The sequence below is a fragment of the Typopeltis vanoorti genome, chromosome 9, assembly GCF_054136105.1.
Source record: "Typopeltis vanoorti isolate ZY-2024b chromosome 9, IOZ_Tvanoo_1.0, whole genome shotgun sequence".
Classification (NCBI taxonomy): domain Eukaryota; kingdom Metazoa; phylum Arthropoda; class Arachnida; order Uropygi; family Thelyphonidae; genus Typopeltis; species Typopeltis vanoorti.
Genome location: NC_143557.1, coordinates 40,338,912 through 40,364,538, shown reverse-complemented (window position 1 = coordinate 40,364,538; position 25,627 = coordinate 40,338,912). Strand labels below are relative to the sequence as shown.

At 36.3% G+C, this 25,627-nt stretch overlaps 1 protein-coding gene across 1 annotated transcript in view; it reads right to left on the bottom strand.

Moving 5' to 3' along the window:
* Positions 1–25,627, bottom strand: part of LOC150102997 (leucine-rich repeat-containing protein 45-like) — a 358,127-nt gene that overhangs the window by 293,353 nt on the left and 39,147 nt on the right. Inside the window, exon 5 of the mRNA XM_090398041.1 lies at positions 1,820–1,890. Within this exon, the coding sequence (XP_090254167.1) occupies positions 1,820–1,890 (71 nt within the window). The remainder of the gene's footprint in view (positions 1–1,819; positions 1,891–25,627) is intronic.

The following is a 25,627-nucleotide window of genomic DNA, read 5'->3' as shown; positions in this document are numbered from 1 at the left end:
ACAGAAATTGGCAAGATATCATAATCAATTTCATGATATGTGTCCTCAAGAGGTATACAGGTCACTATAACAGTACTAAATGATTGCAATTATGATATTACTAATCTCCTATTAACAATTTTCCTCAAAATTAATCTATTACTTGTCAGCACTCCAATACTGTCATATCTAGCATTTCGGTCTTCTAAGGCACTTCTGACTGCATCAATCCACCTAGATCTTGATCTTCGGATCTTTTTCCTGCCATTTTAAAGCATCTTAGTGAATTACAGATATTACTGATGCTGGAAAACTGGATGTATCGAAAGTAATGATAATATTCCTAGTGGGAACTACATGACCTCTGCTAACTAGGATTTACCTCCTACCTCTCAACTCCTTGATCTAAATTTAAGTTCTGAACATACCTCATCTGAAATGCCATCAAGGAGACTCATTCTGATATTATGCCTCCAGAGTAGCTGAGCAATTTATAAATTGTTATTGTAAATGGTACTCCCACCTTAATAAAAAAAATAAAAAATAATAAAAAAAATCATGTTGCTCTCAGTTTTTTTTTTAAGTGTTTTGGGAGATCTTGCCAATCTTATTTTTTTTAAGTGTTTTGGGAGAGCTTGTCAATCCTTCTAAAACCTTTTTAATAAATCAGCGTGACATTTTCCCTATTAGTTTTTATTTGTTGTTTCAAGAATGTTGCAAAACACTGGCATATCATGTTGTTTATTATTTTAACGGTATAATAGAACACAGAAACTAAGTAAATAATTAATTTATTAACTTGATGCTGATATTTCGCTGGTATTATAACCAGCATCTTCAGAGCACAAAAACACTGTTTGTCACAATACGCGAGACTAAAACAACATGGTGTACATTAACAAAATTGTAGCAGCAACACAAAGACTAGAGTCCTGATTTTGGCGCCCTCTATCTGAAAAAACTGGCATATCATATATGTGCCAGTGTTTTTATTTCTGTTATCAAATGATATATCTATGGTATCTGTACTATTGAAGCCTTGTGGGACCCCTTCAAGATTTGAGGATGAAGGAATCAATGGGATTTTTGGTTAGGTGCCAGAGATTCCCACCCACTACAGAGTCACATGCAAGTTACTCACCATTCAACAAGTAACATAAATGCAACAAGCAAAGTGGCATTCTAGATTACTCAGGACACTATACCTGCATGCCTTGGACTATTCGCAGACCATGGATAAGAGATTTATTGCAATGTGGATGACATTTGCATGCAACCCCACTAGACAACTGATTCTGGCCAGGCCATCCAAGGCTGAGGCTTCCCATTTTGCTGGAGAATTTAAAAGTAATTTAAATGTTTTTAAAAGCATTTTAAAAACAATTAGCAATTAATTGTTAAGATTACTGTGCCCTCCCTCATCTTTCTGGAGTTCCAAGCATCATATTGCAGTCACAGCAACAGGGTGTTGGATCCCAGTAAGATAGATCTGGAAGACAGGAGTGAAAAAGTCTCAGAAGTAGAATGAATAAGGGAGGTATAGAAAAAGATGAGAATGAAAAGGGCCAGCACCATCACTGTGAGATTCTCTCCACCATGAACAGGTATTTGATGCAGAGGGAGAGAGAGCAACCAGTTGGCCAATGACACAGCCATTCATTACTAATGTTAACAAGTTTCTTTTCCCATCCCAGTCACTTTCTCTTTCATGGTACTGTGCTGGCTAAACAATCTTTCATATATGGGATCACAAAAAATTTGTTCTTCAGCTAATTGAGCTTGAATTAGTAATATACAATATTTCATAATTTTTTCATATTTACACATATCCAAAACTTACTGTTGTAAACTATGATTATGTCGCAACAGTTTCCCGAGTGCTTCTGATCCCTTTCCTAGTAAATTGTTTCCCTAAAAATTCATAATTAATATATTCTGTTATTTGTAAAATGATATATATATATATATATATATATATATATATTACTAAACTATACTTCAAGTAAAAAAATGATACTTTCAAGCATGCAATCTGGTAAATATGCATCTGCAATTCTATCACTGTTATAAAAGATCTCCATTAATTAAATCAAATAGCCAAAAGTAGATAAATGCAAACAATCGCAAACATTAGTGGGAAAGGAGCTGCCTCTGTAAAACCAACAGTAACCATATAATGTTTACATAGTTAAGTTTTTTTTTTAATATATATTATTAGTATTATTGTCATCAGACCTCTATGGGGTTAAGAGATTCATCGGAGGATGTCCCACTCTCAACACGCACAGCCCATCACACCTTGACTTAAATGCATTCACTGTCTCTGCACTTACCACACTTTCAGGCAATGCATTCCAATCACCCACTACTCTCAATGCAAAAAACCTACTCCTCACCACCTCCTTATACAGCTTCCAGGGATGGTCTCTTGTTTTTCCTGTCTCCAGCCATTCTATAAAAAAATCTCATCCACATCAATCTTATCAGATTACCCCTTAGCAACTTAATGTCTTAATATCTCAATCATAACCACCCTCTCTTTCTATCCACTAGGCTCTGCAATTTGAATTCTCTCAATCTGTCCTCATATTCAACAATTCAGAGACCTGAAACCAGCTTAGTCCATCACCTTCGAACCCTCTTCAACAGCTCACAATAATTCAATAACACAATAATCCATGTCTAATGAAAGCTTTGTACAATGAAATCATAACATCCTTAAGTTTAAATATTGATGTTCACAGCATCATTGCTGTAATTGGCTGTGCTACTCTCACAATTCAGGAAAATGAAATTTCAGGTCCTTATCCCCATCACCTGCAGAATGGATCTTTTATCTCTTCCACCTTTAAGATATTTCCACCAATCTTATACTATGCATCCCAAATCTTTGCTTCCCATATTTTAAAACCATATACTTTGCTACATTGAACTGGCAGATCCACCAACCCACACACACACTTGTCTCTTCACCCGAGTCTATTCTAGTCCTCTTGCAACGCTAAAACATCGATTCTATGCCTCATAACTCTACCCTTGAATAGGAATAGGTAAACTACATATTATTTAAGCCCTTCCCAATGTCATTTACATACCAATTAAACAACAACAGCCCCAACCCCACGAGTAACACCACTAATGACTTTCACCTTCTGGGATATAGCTCCCCCATAAAAAACTTTCTGATACCTACCAGACAGCCAATCTCCAATCCAATGCATTAATCTACCATCCAATCCCATTTGGTCCATTTAATTACCAGCTTGTCATATGGCAATCTCTTGAAAGCCTTTTCAAAATCTAAATATACTACTGTGAATGCATATACCATGTCTAATGCATTTGTCACTTTGTTATAATAAGTAAGCAGATTACTACAACATGATCTTTCTTTAGCAAACCCATGCTGTCCTTCAAAGAGAATTCTGTTGCTGTCAACCCAGTTCTGAATTCTGGTACTCACTAGCCTCTCTAACACTTGGCCACAACTCCAGACAAGGAGACTGGCCTATAATTCAAAGCCTTAGTCTTATCAATCCCTTTATGAAGAACAATTCTGCATTCTTTCCACTTCTTTGGAACTTGAGAAAATATAAGACTCATGTTAAAGTTGTTAACTCCCTGAAATATTCCTTCAAGACACGTGGTGAGATAGATCTGCTCTCAACATCTGCATTTTATTACATTCATGAGGATGAAACATCTTAATGAACTGCTTATTCAAAACATGTCCACTATATCCTCCTCGGTGGTTATCATTCTACCATTATATAATGGTAGAATGATAACCATTGAGCAACATCATCCTTCCTTCTACTAGCTGTATCAAAAAAACTACCTAGGATTTCTTTTAGCTTCATTTGCTAACTGCTGCTCATACTGCACTTTTGATACCTCACCAAGAAAGTCAGTCACCTTCCTTGCTTGCTATTTGTACTCCTCATGTAACTGATTACTGCCACTCATCTTGTGCCACTTCCACAATGCCTCTTTCTTCTACACTTAACATTTGACCTCGTCAGTCATCCATTTTATAACTACCTTACAAGGAATGACCTTTGGAATACACTCAGGTAATGCCTCTTTCAGATAGTTCTTGAATGCCAGATAGGAGCAAGCAGTACTGATTTCCTTCTCATCCAGTTCCTCATTCCATGATATAGCTGCAAGCCACTTCCTGAGTTGACATAATTACCAGTCTTATAGTTCCACATATAACCTTCAGTCCTAATATGACTGGTCACCACCCAAGTGGTCACTTCTTGGTCACTTTCACCAAATGGAGGAAGATTTGAAACTTCATTTACAATACATCCTCTGATGAGATAATCAAATCCAAGATCCTCAATCTTCATGTATCCTCTGTTAAGTACTGCCTTAGATTGCTGAGATAAAAAAGGGGAGGGGATCATTATTACTCTTTTTTTTAGACCAATCTGTCTATATATTTCCTTCTCACTGTCCTCCACATTACCAGATCTATAGCAACATCCTACAAAACATTTCATATCTCCAATTCACACCATACTGCATCAAAACCACTATCTATTTGCTCCTTACATCTCCACCTCAGACGGGCACAACTTCACTTGTATTCTCAACTCATTATTATCATACCTGGGCAACAAACTGACCACCTTACCTACCACACTATTTTCTTTCACTTTCCTCAACAGCCTCCTGACATCCATCTTTATATTCTCCTTATCATAACCAAATCTTTTCTGCAAACAACTCTTTTGCTCGCTAATTCCTCTTACTGAATGCTTCAATCACCCTGCTCATTCTACTTTCAGAAAAAAAAACTTGCGTGCTTTTCACTGACCACACCTCTAATTATCAAGTCCCCATACAGTGCTGCTTTTAAGATCATTCACAATCTCTCTTTCAAAGGCCATTTTTTTGTCTTATTCTTCCTCACATTTCCATGCAAATCTGCAATTCTCCACAGTTCATTCCTTGTATGTGTAATCTCGTCTCATTTTTACCAACTCTGCTTTCATCTCTTCAATTACTTTCTCAACGCCAGTTATGCCAATTGCATTCTTGCTACCTTGCATGTCCACTATCTCACTGCTAACACATCACCATAACCACTAACACATCACCAGTTGTGTAGGCTGTCTTGCTATTATTGTAAGCCACATCATCTTTCATGCACTCAATCATACCATCAACTCTGCTTACTTCTGTAGCTACATTAAGCCTCCTGCTCTGATTTTTGCCCACTACTGCTCACATTCAAAGACACCTCATAATCCATAAGCATGTTACATTTCTTGCACACCCAAACTCTCTCACCTCTCCTATTAATCCTCTCCACACAGCTATCTTCAATTTCTTCCCAAGAACATATACTGCATCCATGGCACCTCACCATTTTTAAAAATCCATGCCACTTGCATTCTTCTTTTGAGCTGATCTATGTCTTGCAGCCATTCTGGTCATTCTTAAAGCTACACACAAGAAACACAAAGAATGTAATGAATATAGAATTTTAACTAAACCAAACACCTCCTACTAAGCACACCAATGACACAGCCAAATTTGTTAATCATTGATATTGCCACACATAACTATAATATTTAAACATATCTTTCTGCAGATCTCTTGACAAACAACTTATTTTTGCCACCTCAATCCTATAGTTACTCACCATTTTCACTATATGACAGGTGGAGAGAGGACAAGGAAACATCTGTGGAAGTTAACATTTTGCATGGTTAAGAAAGGGGTAGGAGCCAGATTTTTTTCTCACAGAGCAGTGAGTGAGTGGAACAATTTAATTGTAGAAATAGTGAATGCATCCAAGAGAGAATTTATGACATCTGATGTGGGTGATCTACAACTACCTTCAATGAGTCCTTGACTTCCTAGAGGTCTCTGATGATGACGACAATATATTTTTTCCTTCCTATTGTAATATTTTCTTATATTTTATTTTTATTTATTTGATATTATTTTGGTATTTATTTTTATTTTTGTGTTATCTAATTATTATCAAAAATGTCGAACTGTGCCTCTGTAATAATATCCGTATCTTTTATTTTATACTACCGAGTTTGTAGTCGTTGCTTGAGCTAGACTTATCACTTTTAATCCTTTAATCTACAATTTCATTCCCCCCTCTCAAGGTCATAACTATGCTACTTTCACGTGTGTGGAGTATAGATTCAGGAATTGCCTCTGGCTGGAACCAATTCCTTGGTCTAACTAGCAGGCTTTCTCTTAGACTGATCTTTAAAAATTTATTTGTATAACGACTGCACCATTAAAGATCGCACAAAGGAATTGTTTGTCTTTCCTATACATGTAAGAGAAATGCTCAGCGGAGCACGGAAGTATCTCTAATATTCATTCCTAATTCAAGCAACATTTGATACTTAAAATTAGTCAGTCGTGGTTAACTTTAAGGACACACAGGTTCTATATTTCATGAGAAGTGCATTGGTAAGTCGAAATCAGGCAAGTTATTCACAAACAAAACAATTTATTCATTCTAAGACATGGTAATTACAACATAAAAGAAAAAGGATCCCACAGATATCAAAATTCATCTGGCTCTTATCAATTCTGCTAAGTAACAATGCAATGCACGTGTCTGGTTCTCAAACTAATTAAAACAGCTTTTCTAGCCTTCAGCTTAAAGACAAAGACAAATATTTACGATCACATATATGTCAGACACTTGGTTAGTTTAACACATATTTCAACTTCATTTAACTTAGACCATTAACAGAATTATGCTTAACTAAGCTTCATATTCAATTTCTTCTTCAAACATTAACTCTTAACAATAACCTTTTAACATTAACAAATGCTCATCACTCTGCAGATAACTATTTCACAATAATTTAGAAGTGCGGTTTTCCGACTTCATAACTGTACAATATGCAAGCAACTATATAATCAACATTCCCTGCTCTAAGGTTCACAATCCATGACATTTCTACATTAATCTTACTTGAAACTTTTCTCAGCCAGTTCAGCATTCAGGATCCTAGAGATCACGAAATAACCTTCTTCTTTCTAGTTAGAACCACAAACAGACACCTCCACGGGAATGACGATACAGCATTCTCGGAGATCACTTAAGAAACTTCGCGGTGGGACTTCTCGAATAGGCCGACACCCCCATTAAAAATCTCCTGTCATCATCGAAATACTGCTAGCAGGATATCCTTCCCCCCATCCTTGGAACAGCTGGACCTAGGAACCTCTCTGAAGCGACACCGGAACAAGTCAGGAACAGAAAGCCAGGAGCAGATCACCTGTCTCCTTTTTATTCTACCTTCATGGCCTTGGAACTTCTTTAGATTGAGTTCCCCGGATGTTCTACCGGGAGTTCCTCCCCCCCCCAAAAAAATCGCTGAGTCGTGGCAGGAAAACCCCGTAACTCGCTGACCTTCGTGCCTGGCGATAGCCTCAGGTCTACATTTCTAATCCTGTCTGGGCTATCTCTTTGTTTGTACAATATTGGTGGTTAAATAACACTAACGAAAAAATGTTAATTAAACTACAAGTATTTTGTATTGACTTTCTTTCTCAAGTAAAATCAGTATATATAAGAATTTTGTACATAATTCTTTCTATGCAAGATTTTACACTATGCTTCACATATTTCCTAACTCCTCTCATATTTATTTCACTCCCAACCAATTTGTTATTTGAACTAAAGGGATGCATTCAGATATTGCATTATTTAAGTATCTTTTCAATGCTTCTCATGCACTGCTGATATCCTCCCCATTCAGTAACTGATACCATCAGATGGAACACAGCATTGTATACCCTTGATTATACCTTAATTTCTAGCTTTGTAGTTGAAACATATACAATTTTTTAATTGAAACATCCATATACTTAATTCTAAAGTCAGTATAGGGTATGATCATTATCACTAACTAGTGCCAAAACATTCATAATCCTTAACAATGACCCTATTTGGCACTATAATTTTTTCCTTCTTCAACATGATGCTTGCAATAGTTGTTTTGCAATAGCTCAATAAGATTACTCATTTAGCAGACATTAGGTTAATTTGGGGATGCATTTCATCATTCCAAGCAACTGAACTGCTGATTCAGTAGCAACATTTCACTATATATTTCATTCCATTAGCTTCCACTTCACAACTTCAAATTCATTGCTATGTTGAAACATTATTACTATTATGTCTTTCATGAGTTTCTGCCTAATTGAACTCAACTCTTCTCATATCAGTGGTAGCAACCTCTCTTTGTTTTCCCATCTATATGGATAATATTATTATTATCATCTAACACCTCCAGGAGTCCAAAGACTCATTGAGAGAGGACACTGCTCTATGTCTCCACCACTCAATCCACCAACATTATGAAGGAAAGTGGTATTAAACCTGATATGAAAACTGGAGATGTTAACCTCAGCTCTTTACTTTATGCAGATTATGTTATTCTTCTAAATAAATCTGGTACAAGTCTCCAGGATTCCCTGACCAGATTGAATAACTGCTGTAATAAATTTGGCATGAAAATCAACAATAAAAAGATAATGAAAATAGTCAGAAACATTGAAAACATCGACTGTATGCTGAATGATGAACCTGTAGTAAAAGTAAAATATTTCAGCTATTTAGGCACAATTTTTAGTGAAGATGATAAATTAAATATGGAAATAGACAACAGAATCAACAAAGCCAGTATGATATGAAGTCAAATGAATAAATTTATATCGAATAAGAGAGAAATTAGTCAAAACACTAAACTAGCTGTATATAAAACAGTGGTCAAACTAACTTTAATTTATGGATCTGAGAGCTGGGTTATGAATAAAACTTTTAATCAAAGACTGGAGACCACAGATATGAGCGTCCTGAGAAATATTAGGGAACTGAACAAATGGTATCAATAGCAGTATCATGTTAAAAATTATGATACAATAGATGTTATTATGATCACTTTGGGACAGTCACTTTTCAATAACAATAACAGGCTGATAACATTAAGCAAAGGATATAAAAAATGCATCATTTATTTCAATTTATTGTTATGAACATTATTTTATTTAATTTATTGTTATAAACAACTGTTTAATAAGCAACAACATACAATTTATTTTAAAAACTTATCTAGTGTTGTCTGTCATGTCTTTGAATATAGTAGTTCATGAATAAATTGTTCATACTCATAATGCCTTTCGAAGTTTGTCGTTCTATGTTGCACATCGCGACGAAGTATTCGTACAGCTTCTTGCATCTGGGCATTAGTTGAAGGGTTCTAAAATTTGCTCTTCTATAGGTTCACTTTCTTCTATTAGATTAACTTCTCATTGGAAGCAGCTTGACATATTTCTGACACTGTCATTGTAGCTACCACTTCAACGTTATCAATATCCAACCAATTTTCAAATTCTTCTTTTGACATACCATCTGGGGTTTTATCAAAAATTTCATTTGTAAGATATCAAATTCTTCAGAAGAAGGAGTTTCAGAGTTTGTCTTAAAAAATTTACCTTTTTGGAAGCAGTTTTCAATAGTATTCTCTGAGAAGTGCTTCAATGACATTGCTACCAAATGCAATGCACCAAAAAGGGGATTCTTTTCTGCATTTGCACTTGCATCAGATTGGTTTTTTATATAATCAAGTTCAGCTATAATTCTCGCAAGAACTTCCCTGTGATAATAAGCTTTAAAAGCTCGTATGATTCAACCTTGGTCCATGGTTGAATTAATGTAGTGTTCGAAGGCAAGAAAATTATTTTGAGGTTCTTTAATGATAAATCGTTTGTGTGTGTAGTGCAGTTGTCTACTAACAAGACAATTTTTCGTTTTAATTTAAGATCCCACTTAACTAACCAATTGCTGAAAATGTCATTAGTCATCCAAGCATTTACACTAGAACAGCAGTCAACTGGCAAACTTTTGACACCTTTAAGACACTGAGGATTTTTACTTTTTTCCAATCACTAGGAGCTCTCGTTTCTCACCTTTCATATTAGCACAACAAAAAACTGTCACTTGCTCCTTTGAAGATTTAAATACTTTAGTACTTTCATTTTTAAACAAACAAGTATGCTCAGACATTGCACGAAAATAGAGCCCTGTTTCTTCTGCATTGTAAATATCCTCGGGAGAATAATTTCAGCAATAATTTTTGGCCACTTGGTCTTAATCCACACAGCAGCTGATAAAAAAAATCAGCACTTTTATCTTCACCATGAATACGCTTGTACACAATATTCTCTCAGCTTTTCCACCTGTTAAACCATCCATCAGTTGTGGAAATTTTCTTTGCCTATTGTTTTTGCAAGTTCTGCTTTTTTGTTGCACCAAAGGCCCATTATCAAAGCATTCTTTTCACAAACATTACTAAAACAAATTTTTAATGCTGATTCAACTTGAGTATCCTTACCATATCGGGATCTCTTCTGATCCATTTTCTCCTTAGTAAGAGCTCAAATTTCAATGTTTGATCTGTTTTTTAAGATCTTACACAAGAGTGGTTGTGAAATTTTTAAATGTACAGCTGCACTATGCTGACTCATTTTGGGCAATTTATAGCACTCCAAAATTCTTTGCTTTTCTTAAAAAGATAATTCTTTAAGTTTTTTACTTGCTTCTTCCATAATGCTAAGGGCTGTTTTAACGAGCACTTAAAGTCAAATTCACTTACTGAAAGACAGCATGAAAATAAACTCGAAAAATCACAATTAGACTGTATTTATACATCCCCCCGCCACCCGCATTTGCCTGGAAGATTTAAGATTTATGAAAGATTAAGATTGCCCACTTGCATTTCCTGGAATATATAAGATTTATGGAACAATAAGATTAAAGGAAGATTAACAAAAAAGTCAGATTTCGACAACTGTTCTTTGTCAAATTAGGAAAGAGGGGGAAATAGTTCCACTGCATAAAGGAGGTTCCAAGACTGCTGTTGTAAATTACCGACCGATCAGCATATCAGGAATCGTTGTCAAGGTCTTGGAGAAAATAGTCAAGAGGAAAATACAGGACTGGATAGATGAAAATGGGATAGTGTATGGGGGACAGCATAGTTTTGTGAAGGGTAGATCATGCCTCAGTAACTTGCTCACGTTTTATAACACAGTGATGACTGAACAGGATAAGGGTAATGGGTTTACAGTGATTCTACTGGACCTTGCTAAGGCCTTTGACAGGATACCACATGGAATTCTAATCAGTAAACTGCAGCATATGGGGGATGGATAGGAGGGTGGTTGAATGAGAGATATCAGACAGTGGTTTATTCAGGAGTAGAGTCCAAAAGATGGCCTGTGACTAGTGGTGTGCCGCAGGGTTCTGTTCTTGGACCACTACTTTTCAATTTGTTCATTAACGATATAGGAAAGGATCTGAGAGGAAATGTTCATTTGTTTGCTGATGATGCAAAGTTGGGTAGAGAAATAATAAGTGCACAGGATGTCAAAATTTTGCAAGATGATTTGGATAGTTTGGAGAACTGGGCTAAGGAGAATGGATGTCAATTTAATGTGGCAAAGTGTAAGGTTATGCATTTTGGGGTGAAAAGATTAGCAGCAGTATATCGCATTGGTGGAACCATACTCCAGGAGATTGACAAGGCCAGGAATTTGGGAGTGTTGGTGGATAGGGAGATGAAGTTTAGGGGGCACATTGTAAAAGTGGCTAAATCAGCTCATCAAATGACTTGGTTGCTGAAAAATACTTTAACAAGCAGAGACAAATAGGTTATTGTTCCTCTGTATCGAGCCTGGATAAGACCCCATCTAGACTACTGTGCCCAGATATGGGTGCCAGGGTTTCTTCTTGATGGAGAGGAGGTGGAGAGGATCCAGAGACGAATGACCAAGATGATAGCAGGTCTATGAAATGAACCTTATAAGAACAAGTTGAAGATCTGTGGGTTGCAGAAATTGGTTGATAGGTAGAAAAGGGGTGATATGATTGAGACATTCAAATTACTGAAGGGTTTCTATAAGATTAATTCAGAAGATATTTTTGAGAATAGGACTGGTGGTGGGAGGACTAGGGGGGCCATACATGGAACCTGGGCAAGAGTGTGGTTTTAGCAAGGGTGTTAGAGCTAAGTTTTTTACTTGGAGAGTGGTGAAAGAGTGGAATAAGCTGCCAGAGAGTCTGTTGTGGGTGCTACGACCGTGAATGAGTTCAAGGCAAGGTATGATAGATACTGTGTGAATGTCGAATAGTTGTTCTTGACATGATGTTAGGGCCTCCCTCGATGAGTCTGTCGACTCCTTGGAGTTGCCCATAATAATAATTTTCTCCTGATTAACCCTTATTTCTTAGAATTCTGAGGCACAAAAGGCTAAACATTCGAGGATTTTGATAACAATAACAGGAACTTTGTTTATAATTGATGGATTATTTTAAATTCATTTTAAATGGTGTGTTTTGGACTGAATGATTTTGATAACAATAGCCAACTGATAATATTATCCATGATCACAATAAGCAGATTCTACTGTATCGGGAATGAAAATAAACTTGACATTGTTAGCATTCAGGAATGTGTTAGTAGAGCTAATATCAGGGAGAGGAAATGTTAGCAAAACCAGTGTTCTTTTCAGGGTTGTTAAGAAAAAGATTCAGAGGAAGACCTAGGTGAACTGATAAAGTTAAAAGTGCTTTAGAAGACAGAAATATAACATTTGAAAATATTGGAGTCTTGACAGATGACAGAATGATTTGGAGGAAAATTGTTAAGAAGTCAGTAATGATGTTACTTTTTCGTGTATTGCTATCATGATATTCTGAGAACTCCCTGAGGATCCTGATGATATTTGTACTTTATTCCTGCAATGGATATCATTTGAGCTGGATACACGAGATAGAATAAAAAACCTGATTACTCCTCTTTATTCGATTCTTCACTTCTGTCATCTCATTGGATTGTGTATCGTTACTCATAAATTTCTTAATTGTTCCACTTTTTTCTATTTCAAGATCCCCAATTTTTATACCCCAATTAATATCAGGAAGAATCAGGTAACTGATTCTTCCTGATATTAATCATCTTTTTCTGTTCATTAATTTTTAGCCCAATCTCATATCATGATTTTTCTAATTCCAAATATGTTTCTTATGTTTTCTGTTTGGTTCTTGACATCTATGTATGCTACAGTTCTGCACTGATTTGTTTATTAGAATGTGTTTAGTAACTACTGGAAATGATCAGATAAGGCATTCCAAAGCAAGTTAAAAGTATTGGAGACTATCTCCTTGTTTTAATAACTTGAGTTGTTTGGAAAGGGGTCTTTTAAATTGTCTTGTATACCTATGCTTTTGAAATTTTCATTGTAGATTTTGCAGGTCTTACTAGCTTATTCTGGTATTCCAAAGTGTATCAAAATCTCATATAATTTTTCTCTATGAATGTTGCCATATGCTTGATATAAATCAACAAAAATCTGATGAATATTTATATCAAATTTTCAAGTTTCAGGCCAGTGAAACCTTATCAAAAACGAACTAATTAGAAAGCAAATATATGAACGCCTGAGCTGCGTCCGTGTTTTCTAAATGGTCCGCGCTAAGGCAACTCATAAATGCCAGCAGGTGTATTCCTGTAAGCTCTTTGGTCAACTTAATTTTACAAAACTTTCACAGTTTCTACATTCAGCTTTGAAATAATGCTGGATCTAATATCCACTTGATTTTTATAATTTTGCATCACCGAACTGAAGCCTTTTGGCTCTTTATTTCAGAAATAAATACTTTGTGTATTATACATAACAGAGAAATACTTCTATAATTTCCTGGATATCATTCTTTTTATATATCAGGCAGATCAGACTCCATTCTTTTGGCATTTGCTCTTTGTTCCATATGGTTGAAATGAATTCATATGTTTTGTCTTTTAGTTTCTTCCCTCCTATTTTCAACAACTCTGTAGGAATTTTATCAATTCCTGGGTATTTGTTATTCCTGAATAAATATATTATATCGCTAAGCTCTTGCCTTGATGGTAGCTGTAAGACTGATCTTCTACAGTACTGCTGTAACAAATTTGGTATGAAAATTGGCAATAAATAGATGTTTTATTGTGTCTGCCTATTTTCAGAGGCAGAAACAATAAAAACTTTGGCTACATTCTGAATAGAGAACCTATAGAACAAGTACAACATTTCGACTATTTAGGCACAATTATTAGTGAAGATAGCAAATTAAATATGGAAATCATCATTATCAGCAGCCATTTTCTGTTCGCTGCTGGACAAAAGCCTCCCTCAAAGTCCTCCATTAATTCATATCTTGAGCCTTTCTATGCCACTGAGTTCCTGCTATCTCTTTAATGTCATCCTCTCACCATCTCTTTGGTCTTCCTGTAGCTCTCTTTCCATCTCTTGGATACCATTCTGATATCAACTCCATCCATTTTTGAGTGTTACTTCTTGCAATTACCTGCCCATTGTCATATGGATCTTTTAATGGCTGTTATTATGTCTTTCACCCTAATCTCAGCTCTGACACACGAGTATTGCACTTTCTATCTAGAATGATAATACTGAATAATGATCTTTCCATCTTCCTCTGGGTCAATTTTTTAGTCAAAGTCCATGTTTTGCTTCCACACGTAATGACTGGAAGTATGAAACTGTTGAATATATATATATACAGTGGTGCCTTAGTTAACAACAGCCTCAGACAACGATGTACTTGGTTAACGATGAGTGGCTAAGAAAAAATCTCTTGGTTAATGACACAGGCTGTGGTTAATGACTCTCGATTATGTGAACCTCTATCCGATCTAAAAAACCAGAATTTTCCGATCGCACTCAGCCACACGCAGGAAGACATTGTAGAATAGAGAAGAGTCACGTGGCATAGCTGTGAAGCTCAGATATGTTTGACCCATCATAGCCAGCTGTTTACATTTTCCGTTTATTGTTTCTTTTCTTGTAGTGTACTGTGCTTTATTTTAAAATTTGTGGTTATAAATGCGTTTTATGATGAAAATGAGTATTTAAGCATTTATTTTTTGTGTTGGTTCATATGGACAATAAATTGTGGGTGCGTGTCACTGTTCGTTCATCATCAAAAGGCAAAATCAAATCTCATCTGTATAATAATCGTTGCATCTATAAGTTGCTAATCAGTGTATGTTATGGTAAGTGCTGTATCTAATATCGTCACCTTACAAGCAAAATGCACTAAGTCAAAAATTGCAGGTTTCGAATTTAACTGTTAATTATCATTTCAAAAAGTTTTTTTTTTTGCTGAAACAAAACAGAAGAAAGAAATAATAGCAAAACATCATGAAGGTGTGAAAGTTATGCAGCTAGCTCGAATATATGAAACCAGTCATTCTACAATATCAAGCATTTTGGCTAAGAAAGAAGAACTTATGGTAGCTAAGGTTGCTAGGGGAACTTCAAAGTTGAATGTCAGAGGGCTTCTTTTTGAGCAAATGGAAAATCTATTACTAATTTGGATCAAAGAAAGACAAATGGTGGGCGATACTACATCTCAAAATGCAATCTGTCAGAAAGCTAAACAGATCAAGATTTGAAAAAGAAGACTTCGGGATCAAGTTCTGAGGTAGATGATGATGATTTCAAAGGTAGCAGAGGTTGGTTTGACAACTTTAAAAAAAGAACAGGAATTCATAGTGTGGTCAGACATGGAGAGGCAGCTAGTGCTGACAAAGCAGCAGCAGATAAATTTGTCAACAGCTTTACAAGAATTATAGAAGAAAGAGAATACCTACCTCAACAAGTCTTCAATTGAGATGAGACTGGGTTATTTTGGAAGAAAATGCCCAACAGGGCATTTATCACAAAAGAAGAAAAAATTACTTCCTGGGCATAAACCAATGAATGATAGGTTAACATTGCTTTTAGCAGCAAATGCAAGTGGAGACTGCCAGGTAAAATCAATGTTAATCTACCACTCAAAGAATCCCCGAGCATTCAAAAAATTCAATGTCTCTAAATCCAATCTCGGTGTTTTGTGGAAGTCTAACAGCAAAGCCTGGGTCATAAGAATAGAATTTAGAGACTGGATTTGCGAAGTGTTTGGACCAACTGTCAAAGCCTATCATGAGCAAAATAATCTGCCTCTAAAAGCCATTTTAACCTTGGATAACGCACCTGGCCATCCAACGGGCATACAAGAAGAGCTACCAGAGGAATTAGATTTTATCAAGGTGATTTTTCTTCTGCCCAAGAATACATCTCTGATTCAACCTATGGATCAGCTGATAATTGCAAATTTTAAAAAACTTTACACAAGGGAACTTTTTACCAGGTGCTTTGAAATGTGTGAGGCTACCAACATAACCCTAAGAAAATTTTGGAAGGAAGAATTCAACATTGTCATAGCAATTAGGCTAATTGCAAAGGCTTGGCAAAAGGTAACAATGAAATGTCTCAAAGAAGCATGGAGGAAATTGTGTCCTTCCTTTGGTAATGAAGAAACTTCAGACAAAGGACATAAATTGGTAAAGGATATTGTGGCAACTGCTCATGAACTTAACTTGGAAGAGGAAGAAGATGTTGAATTATTATTATTATTATTATTATTATTCAGGCCTCCATGGAGTCAAAAGACTCATCGTGGGAGGTCCTTCCTAAGAAACACAAAGTCTATCAAGACTCACCGAGGGGAGGTGCCCCCCTGAGAAACACAAAGTCTATCATACCACTCCTTGAACTCATTGACCGTTCTCATTCTCACCACTCCATCAGGCAATGCATTCCATGGTTCAACCACCCTCCATGCAAAGAAACCACTCCTCACCCTCTTGCTCACAGTTTCCTTTCGTAACTTCCAGGGATGGCCTCTTGTCATCACTCCTTCCCGCTGTTCAACCAAGCGAAAGAACTCTCCAGTGTCAACCCTGTAACCACCTTTCAACAGTTTAAAAATCTCAATCATATCACCTCTCCTTCTTCTATCCACCAAACTCTGCAGTCCACATTCCCTAAGCCGATCCTCATAACTATCATTGTACAGTTACTGAAACCATCTTTGTTATCTGCCTTTGTACCCTTTCCACAGTTAATTTATCCCCTTCAAATCCTGGGGACCAAATCGGAGAACAATAGTCGAAGTGTGGTCTGATCAGGGTCTTATACAACGGAATGATAACTGTTTTATCTCTGCAGGTCAGTGTCCTTCTCATTATTGCAGCAATCCTCTGTGTTACCTTCGCCACCTTTGCAATATGTCCCCTAAATTTCAGGTTTCTATCAATCATCAACCCCAGATCTCTTGTCTCCCCTACTTCCTCCAGTATAACTCCTCCCATAGAATATGCAGTGTCCCATCGATGTTTCCCAAACCTCAAGAAGACCTTACATTTTGCTGCATGAAACCGACACCCCCATTCATTTGCCCATCTATCTAGCTCATTCAAATCCTCTTGCAGGGCTGTCGCATCTGCATTATTACTAATAATCCTTCCCAGTTTTGCATCATCTGCAAACAACTGAATATCCCCTTGCAATCCACTGACAATGTCATTGATATAAAGGTTAAACAATATAGGTCCCAGTACTGAGCCCTGTGGGATCCCACTTGTAACCCTCTGCTTCCTTGAAACTGCCCCACCATACACAACTCTCTGATACCTATCGGACAGCCAATCCTGAATCCAGTTGACCAATCTGACAACCAGACCCATGTGCTGCAGGTTAAATATCAACTTATCATGTGGCACCCTGTGAAATGCCTTCGATAAGTCTAAGAAAATGGCAGTATATGCCATTCCCTCATCTAATGCTCTTGTAATTTTATCATAAAAGGCTAGTATATTGCTAAAAGAACACCCCTTCACAAATCCATGTTGACTCTCACAGATAACATTATCCTCATCTGCCCAATGCTGTATACGGTCCTTCACTACTTTCTCCAAGATCTTACTAATTACTGATGACACACAAACTGGTCTATAATTAGACCCTTCCAGTCTGCTACTGCCCTTATGCAATGGCATTATCTTACCTTCCTTCCATTATTCTATGGGAACCATTCCAGCAGCCAGACTTTCATTGAAATGCCAGGTCAAAGGCACTGTCAGTTCCCTAGCACATTCTCTCAAAACTCGTGGTGAGATACCATCCAGTCCCACAGCTTTACTGACATCCACAGTACTCAGTATTTGAAACACACTCTCCTCCTGTACCTTTAAACCTTGAACCTATCCCTCCAGCATTAAAACTGACTCCTCCAGGATGAAATACTGTAATAAAGTGTTCATTGATCAATTCTACTATGTCTGCAGCATCAGTCACTCTATTCCTATTTTCCCATTATCTACTCCAATATTCCCATTATTGGAGATGCATGACCGAGAACTGACTACTGACGAGCCAAAAGAACTTTTCAAGCAGCAAAGTGAAGAAAAGGAAATGGAAATTTCATCTGAAGATGAGGATGGAGAGAGAAAGAACAAATTACGACTGCTGAAATCAAAAATGTTTTGGCAAAGTGGGAGAAAGTTCAAAATGTTGCTATGAAATGGAATCCAAACAAATCTGAAGTTATCAGAACTGCAGATTTATTTAATGAAAAGTCTATGCAGTTTTTCAGAAACATTTTAAAAAAAGAGGCAGAAGCAAAGAACCCTAGACATGTTTTTTATAGGTCCATTTGTCAAAAAACTCCGAAGTGAGCCCAATTGTCCTTCTGGTGAAGATTGACGGTAATCCTGGAACGGATTACTGTCATTAACCAAGGCACCACTGTATATATATTTTTTTATTAAAGGTAGATTCGGATATTTCCCTTGAGTACTTCACAGTGTTTTCCAAAGGCTAGCCAGCCAAGTTCAATTCTACATATAAATTTCTTCTTTACAGTCACCCTCTACTGTGATCTTTTGACCTAAGAGGCTACTATCAATTTCCTGGTGTCCCATTCGTACTGGCTTTTTGGTAATGTATTTATTATACATTATTTTTGTTTTCTCTTTGTTTATATTTAATCCTTTCTTTTTACTTTCTGCATTTGCACTAATCATTTGATGAAGTTCTTCCGCAAAATTTTTCTAAAAGAATGATATCATCAGCAAATCATGTGATTTAGTTCTTTCCCATTTACTGTAATTACTCTAATTTTCCAATCCAGGTTTTAAAAATACTTTCATCCATTCCTCTTCCTCTGGTATATACACAAATGACCTTCTCTCAGGCCAAATTCTACCTTTAACTGTAGTGATAACAGTAAACGCTATTCTTCTGCTTTATACAACAATTTTTGTTGTAAAATTATGCAAAACTCTTTAGGTGGATAGAATTTTTAACAAAAGAGGGAGACATCTGAAAAAATATCTAGGGTGCTTAACAAACAACAACTGCGCACTGTATTTAAACCTCATGTGAAATTGGCAACTCTCATCTGTTCACCTAAGGACAAATTCACTCCTTTATCGCATCCAGGAGTCTATGAAGTGCCCTGTTCTTGTCATCAAGCCTACTATGGACAGACAGGAAGAACTGTGGGTATCCGCCTCAGCGAACACAAAAAATATATCCGGCACTTTCGCTATGGCAAGTCGAGTCTGGCAGACCATACTTTGGATACCCCAGCACACAGCATCAATTGGAAAAAAACAAAGTACTGCACAGAAGCTTCTAGAAGTCAGAGAGATTATTCCTGGAATCAACAGAAGCCTTAAAACATACTCCAAACCTTAACAAGTATGGCTGTATAAATCTACCAAAGATTTGGGAGACAGTCATCCTAAGACCAAATTAATATTTATTTATTTAAATTTTATTTAATTTTTTTCAAAACTTTGGACTACTATATTTTTTTTCAAAACTTTGAACTATTGTTTTTTTTTTTTTAATTTTTTTTAAAATGGCACTGTATTAGGACTTTAGTCTTGTGTTGCACGCTGCAATTACTTATACTAGCCCCATTGTTACACTGAATTGTGGTTGTCTTGCTTTAGTAACATACTTGTTTGTGTGCTCTGAAGATGCTGGATATAACACCAGTGAAATATTAGCTTTTAAGTTAATAAATAGTTATTTTCTTATCAATCTGTGTTCGCATCAATACCATTTAAATCCAATTCAACATTATAGGCAAAAAGGATTTCTCTTCTTTGGATAACTCAGATACCTGAATCTTATTTATAGGTTAAAACACCTTACAAAATGGATGTTACATTAATTTTTATTTACCTCTTAACTTTTAACCCTACAAATCAGTGTAACCGACATAGCTCACATTGACTCAAACAGTCTTACTCAGTACAAAAGAGAGAAATTAAGTTAATGACTCTGTCTCTCATCAATTCAGTTAACTCTCCTTCACACACTTTTTTTTACTTCTAGGCATTTTCCATAGACTTAGCATAAAGAAATTCCTCTAAATCAGTTAAGAGTCACCATTCTTTCACAGATCAACTTGAAATTCACAGAACAAATTTCTATGGGTTAAAAATTTCATTTAACATTCATTTTTATGCTGCTGTCCTTACGACAACTCCTCTTTTACATGTTACTTGCAGTTTCCCTTTGTAAGTATTCAAATCCAATATTCATAAGCTCCTGCTCCCTCCTAAATCTTCTACTGTGTATGGTATAAGTGTATTAAAAGTTAAACTTCTTCTTGAGGATCATTACTTTAAAAAGTGCATATTCTTATTATGCATATTATCATTATTACAAAGAATACAATTTACACTGATTCTGTATGCTTACTGATAGCATATTATCATTTTAACAATTTATTTCTGACCACACACGTTTGCTCTATTGGGTAGTTTACTATAGTGAATTTCTTTTCACAATATACTCGCATTATATATCAACAAGGATGTTGCTTGGGACTTTCATCAATTTGTTATAGTGGCACTTGTATCAGTAAGAGTCGACTGTGTACTCACTATTCATTAAGTAAAAAGCAATCCTTGCATCTCTGCTAATCTAATCAAAATCCTACTCATTTTTACAGGGATGATCTTCCCGTTCTTTCTCCTTCTATCGCATCCTGAAAAGATTTCCCCACTCCACTGTGTAACATCATTTACTAATCTATTTCACTATCGTATCACCATCCCTCTATTCACTAATATTTGAACACTATTCGTAATAATGCTTCACAGTATAAACAACACCAAAACTTTAATTAACTTATTGAACGTACTAATATTTCACTGGTTTTCTAACCAATCATCAATGCACAAATTGCGGCAAGCACCAGCACTCAAATAGATTATTATTACTATTATTAAGAGAGACCTCCATGGAGTCAGAGACTCATCAAAGGAGGCCACAAACTACACACACACACACACACCAGCTATCATACTTATTCATGAATTCATTCACACTGCTTGCACTCACAACATCTAATGACAATCCATTCCAATCATGCACCACCTTATGAGAGAAAAATCTAGACCTCACCCCTTCTTAAAGGCCTTCATTCTCAGCTTCCAAGAATGCCCTCTCGTCCTTTCCTCACCCTCCATAAATTTCATCAATTGAAATCCTGTATGACCCTTTCAGAAGTTTGTAAGTCTCAATCATATCTCCCTTCTTTCTCCTGTCTGCAGTCTACAAATTCTTAATCTGTCTTCATACTCAGTATTCCACAATCCTGATATCATTTTTAACACTCTCCTTTGTACTCTCTCCAATATATCAGAATCACAATGGAAACCAGGAGACCAGACCTGCGCACAATAGTCCAAGTGAGGTCTTATCAAGGCCTTGTAAAGAGACAAAATAACATGCTTATCTTTACATGTGAATGTTCGTTTCAGCATTGCAATTATCTTTTGAGTTGTATTTGCAATCTTTGCCACATGATCCCTGAACTTCAACTTCCTATCTATTAACATTCCAAGATCCCTAGCCTCATTAGTTTCTTCTAGTCTAATCCCACCAATCTAATACGACATTGGATATCTAATCGTGCCGAAGTGAATGACTTTATATTTACTCACATTGAACTGACACTCAATTTCTCATGCCCACAATTCCAGCCTATTCAAATCATTCTGCAAGTACTGTATATCAGCAGCATACCTGATTACCCTACCTATCTTTGCATCAAAGCAAATAGCTGTATATCACTTGTCAAATCCTTCCCAATATCATTAATGTACAGATTGAATAACAGTGGACCAAGCACTGATCCTTGTGGTACACACTAGTTACTTAAAGATTTAAGTTTAAGTCTGCAAGATTTAAGTTAGCTTAAATCTTGCAGACTCACATCCACCATATACCACTTTTTGATATCTGTCAGTCAGCCATCCTCTTATCCATGCTAATATTCGATAACCTAGACCCATTTTCTCCAATTTATGCAGCAGTCTGCCATGCTGTATTCTGTCAAAAGCCTTAGTAAAATCCAAAAGTATCATGGTGTATCCATTCCCCTTGTCTAGTTCAATAGTAACATTGTTATAGAATGTGAGCATTCTATAACATTGTAACATTGTTATAGAGTTGCTACAACATGACTTTCCCTTAGTAAACCCATGTTGTTCATTGCAAAGTAGAGACTCACTGTCAACCCATTTCTGAATGAGAGCCCTAATCAATTTTTCCAAAATCTTCAGCACCACTCCTGAGATACTAATCGGTCAATAGTTGGATACATGTCTTTGCACCACCCTTGTGCAATTGAATTACCATACATTCTTGCAAAATCTTACCTGTTCTGAGACACATATTAAACAGCCTGGTCAAAGAAATGGCCAAGAAAGTTTAGCTGAACACTCTTTTAGCACACATGCTGATATCCCATCAGTCCCTATTGCTGAATTCTTATTCAATTTGTGCAACAGCTCTAATACTTCATCCTCATACACCTGTGTTTTCTTCATCTGGTGAAGAGGTAACAGTGAGCTCAATGTTGCGTACACCGGAGCCAGTTTCCTTTCAAACCGACTTTGCTTTCTGTACAACAGTTGTGACTATTCTAGCCTGCTGCTTATAACGTTAATAACAGACATCATCCTTATGCACGGTATTCCTTCCACATCATCCTTTTCTTACAATCTCTTGCTTAATAAGATTACATATCCATTTCACTCCGACTCAGTTTCCTTTCAAACCGACTTTGCTTTCTGTACAACAGTTGTGACTATTCTAGCCTACTGCTTATAACGTTAATAACAGACATCATCCTTATGCACGGTATTCCTTCCACATCATCCTTTTCTTACAATCTCTTGCTTAATAAGATTACATATCCATTTCACTCCGACTCAATTTATTCTTTGAACTCTCCGGACACATTCTGATATCGCATCATTTAAATATTGTTTAAATGCTTCCCATACACTGTCGATATCCTTTCCATCCAGCAACCAATCCCATTCCACTAAATTCAGTATACTTCTCAGTTGGTCGTGATTTCTTGCTTTGCAGTTCAGCATGTAACCTTTTCTGAATGGAACATTCATAAACTTAGTCACTTCCCAAGTGAGTACCGCATGACCACTGTCACCAACTGGAGGCAGAATAGTAAGGTCTTTAACTGAAATGCCCTCTGACACTATAATCAAATCTAACACTCTTTGCCCTCAAGTTCTTTCTGTCACATGCTGCTTGAGGAAGTTGTCCCGCAACAGCTCAATAAATGTATTTTCATTCTCATGAGATTCTACTGCTACCCAATCAATATTTGGATAATTAAAGTCTCCCATTATGATTACTCTTTTTGTGCTCATCTTTTCTATTTGGTATTGTATTTCATCACTAGCAAACGGATCCACCAGGTCTGTAACAATATCCCACTATGTAATTAGTCTTGTTAGATTCCACCTCACACTAGATGGTTTCAAACTCACTGCCACAGTAAATATTGTTAGAAGTATTACCACAATCATAGGTCTCAACTCTAACTGGATTCAAATCATCCGATATCATTAGCAACATGCCCCTCCTCTCCTATCCTCCCTAAAAATACTGTACCTTTGACACTCGATACCAGTTAGTAGGTCTGATTCTGATAGCCAGGTCTCACTAATACCTACAATCTGAGATCGCAACATGGTGACTAAGGAAACAAACTATCCCTTTGTTTCTGATACTCCTAGCATTCATGTACAGATATAATAATCTAACTGTTTGTTCTTTTGCATTGTTTTGTCTGCCTGACACAGTTGGGCAACTTGCAGTTCTCTATTATTCTCTAATGCCTTACACACATGTAGACATCTTTGCACACATAAGATGGGTCCGAACCAAACGAACACAAACCCAAAATCATTCTCACCTCAATCGTCGTCTCTTACGCTCACATTCACACCATTCCTCCCTTTATAATTTAGTTTCCCAGACTCTGTGTTAGGTCTCATACCGGTCATTAGTTTTTCTAGGTTCCTGATAACAAATGCATTCAGGTGTAGGCCATCACACTTATACAAATCCAATCTTCCCTGAAACTCACATCCATTTCTTCTACATAGCCTACGCATTGAATCGTTTGCCATAATAGCCCTTCTTCTTAATTCATGTTTATCACAGCAAGGTAAAATACTAATGATTTTCACTTTCTCAATCTTCACTCTTGCCTCTTCCAACAACCCTTTCATGTCCTCTCCCATAACGAACTTATCGCCAGTTAAATTGTTTGTACCTACTATAACTATGATTTCGTTATTTTTCTTTTCTATTTTTGAATTGCTTCCTTTATATTCTTAATTTTCGCTCCAGGAAAACTTGATGTTATAACTCGCTCATCTATAGCATGTTTTATTATAGTCACCATACCAAATAACTTCTTTCTTTTTACTAACAGCGTCACTTACCTGATTTCCATTATATCCTGACTTATCTGGTTCAGTACTTTGTTTCTTATTATCCTGTTTAATTTTCTTTTTCTCTTTTTCCACTTTCTTCTTTTTCTTTTCCTTGTGTTCTTCAAGGCACTTGTTAACTGAATTGAAGAAACAATTCAAAATGTAACCAAAGAGAACTAATGCCCTAACAAGATGCTTTCTAGGATCCAGATAACCATAAATTTAATTCAGAGTCAAGTAATGTTTAGTCTCAGAATGACTATCCCAGATCTTCAGGAAATTCAGTGGAGCCATAATTGTTAATTGGGAGAGTGTTTCAAAGCCAATGCCAATTCTAAAAATAGTCTCTGAGACCTATAGCAACCTCATTGTATCACGGATGTCTTTTTCTGTATAATTCTATGTGATAGAATATCCAGAGATGTTCCATCACATAGAATTATTTGTGTTGGTCCTGATTTGCCATGCAGATGACAGCAAATGTAATGTTTGTGTTCTTCAAGGCAGCTGTTAACAGATGCACCAGACTGTTCCATGTAGGCTAAATTGCAGACACAAGAAGCTTTATACACTCTTGGTTGTGCAATATGATACTGAGAAGAATGGATGATGGTAGCTAGCTGAACGGGTGATTTGAAAGTGGCATGGATATTATATTTGGGAAGAACTTTATCTATACCACTAGTCTAGTCTAGTTATCCCACTCCAATTTATACAATAACTTTTCATGTGGTATTCTCTCAAATGCCTTAGCAAAGTTCATGATGTATCTGTTTCCTTATTCAACTATCATATGTTCATCAAAAAATAATAGCAAATTATTGAAACAAGACTTTCCCTTAACAAAATCACTGTTTGTTGCAAAATACCACCTTTCTGTCTGTTCTAAATTTGGATTCTTATTAACATTTCCAAGATCTTCACCAATC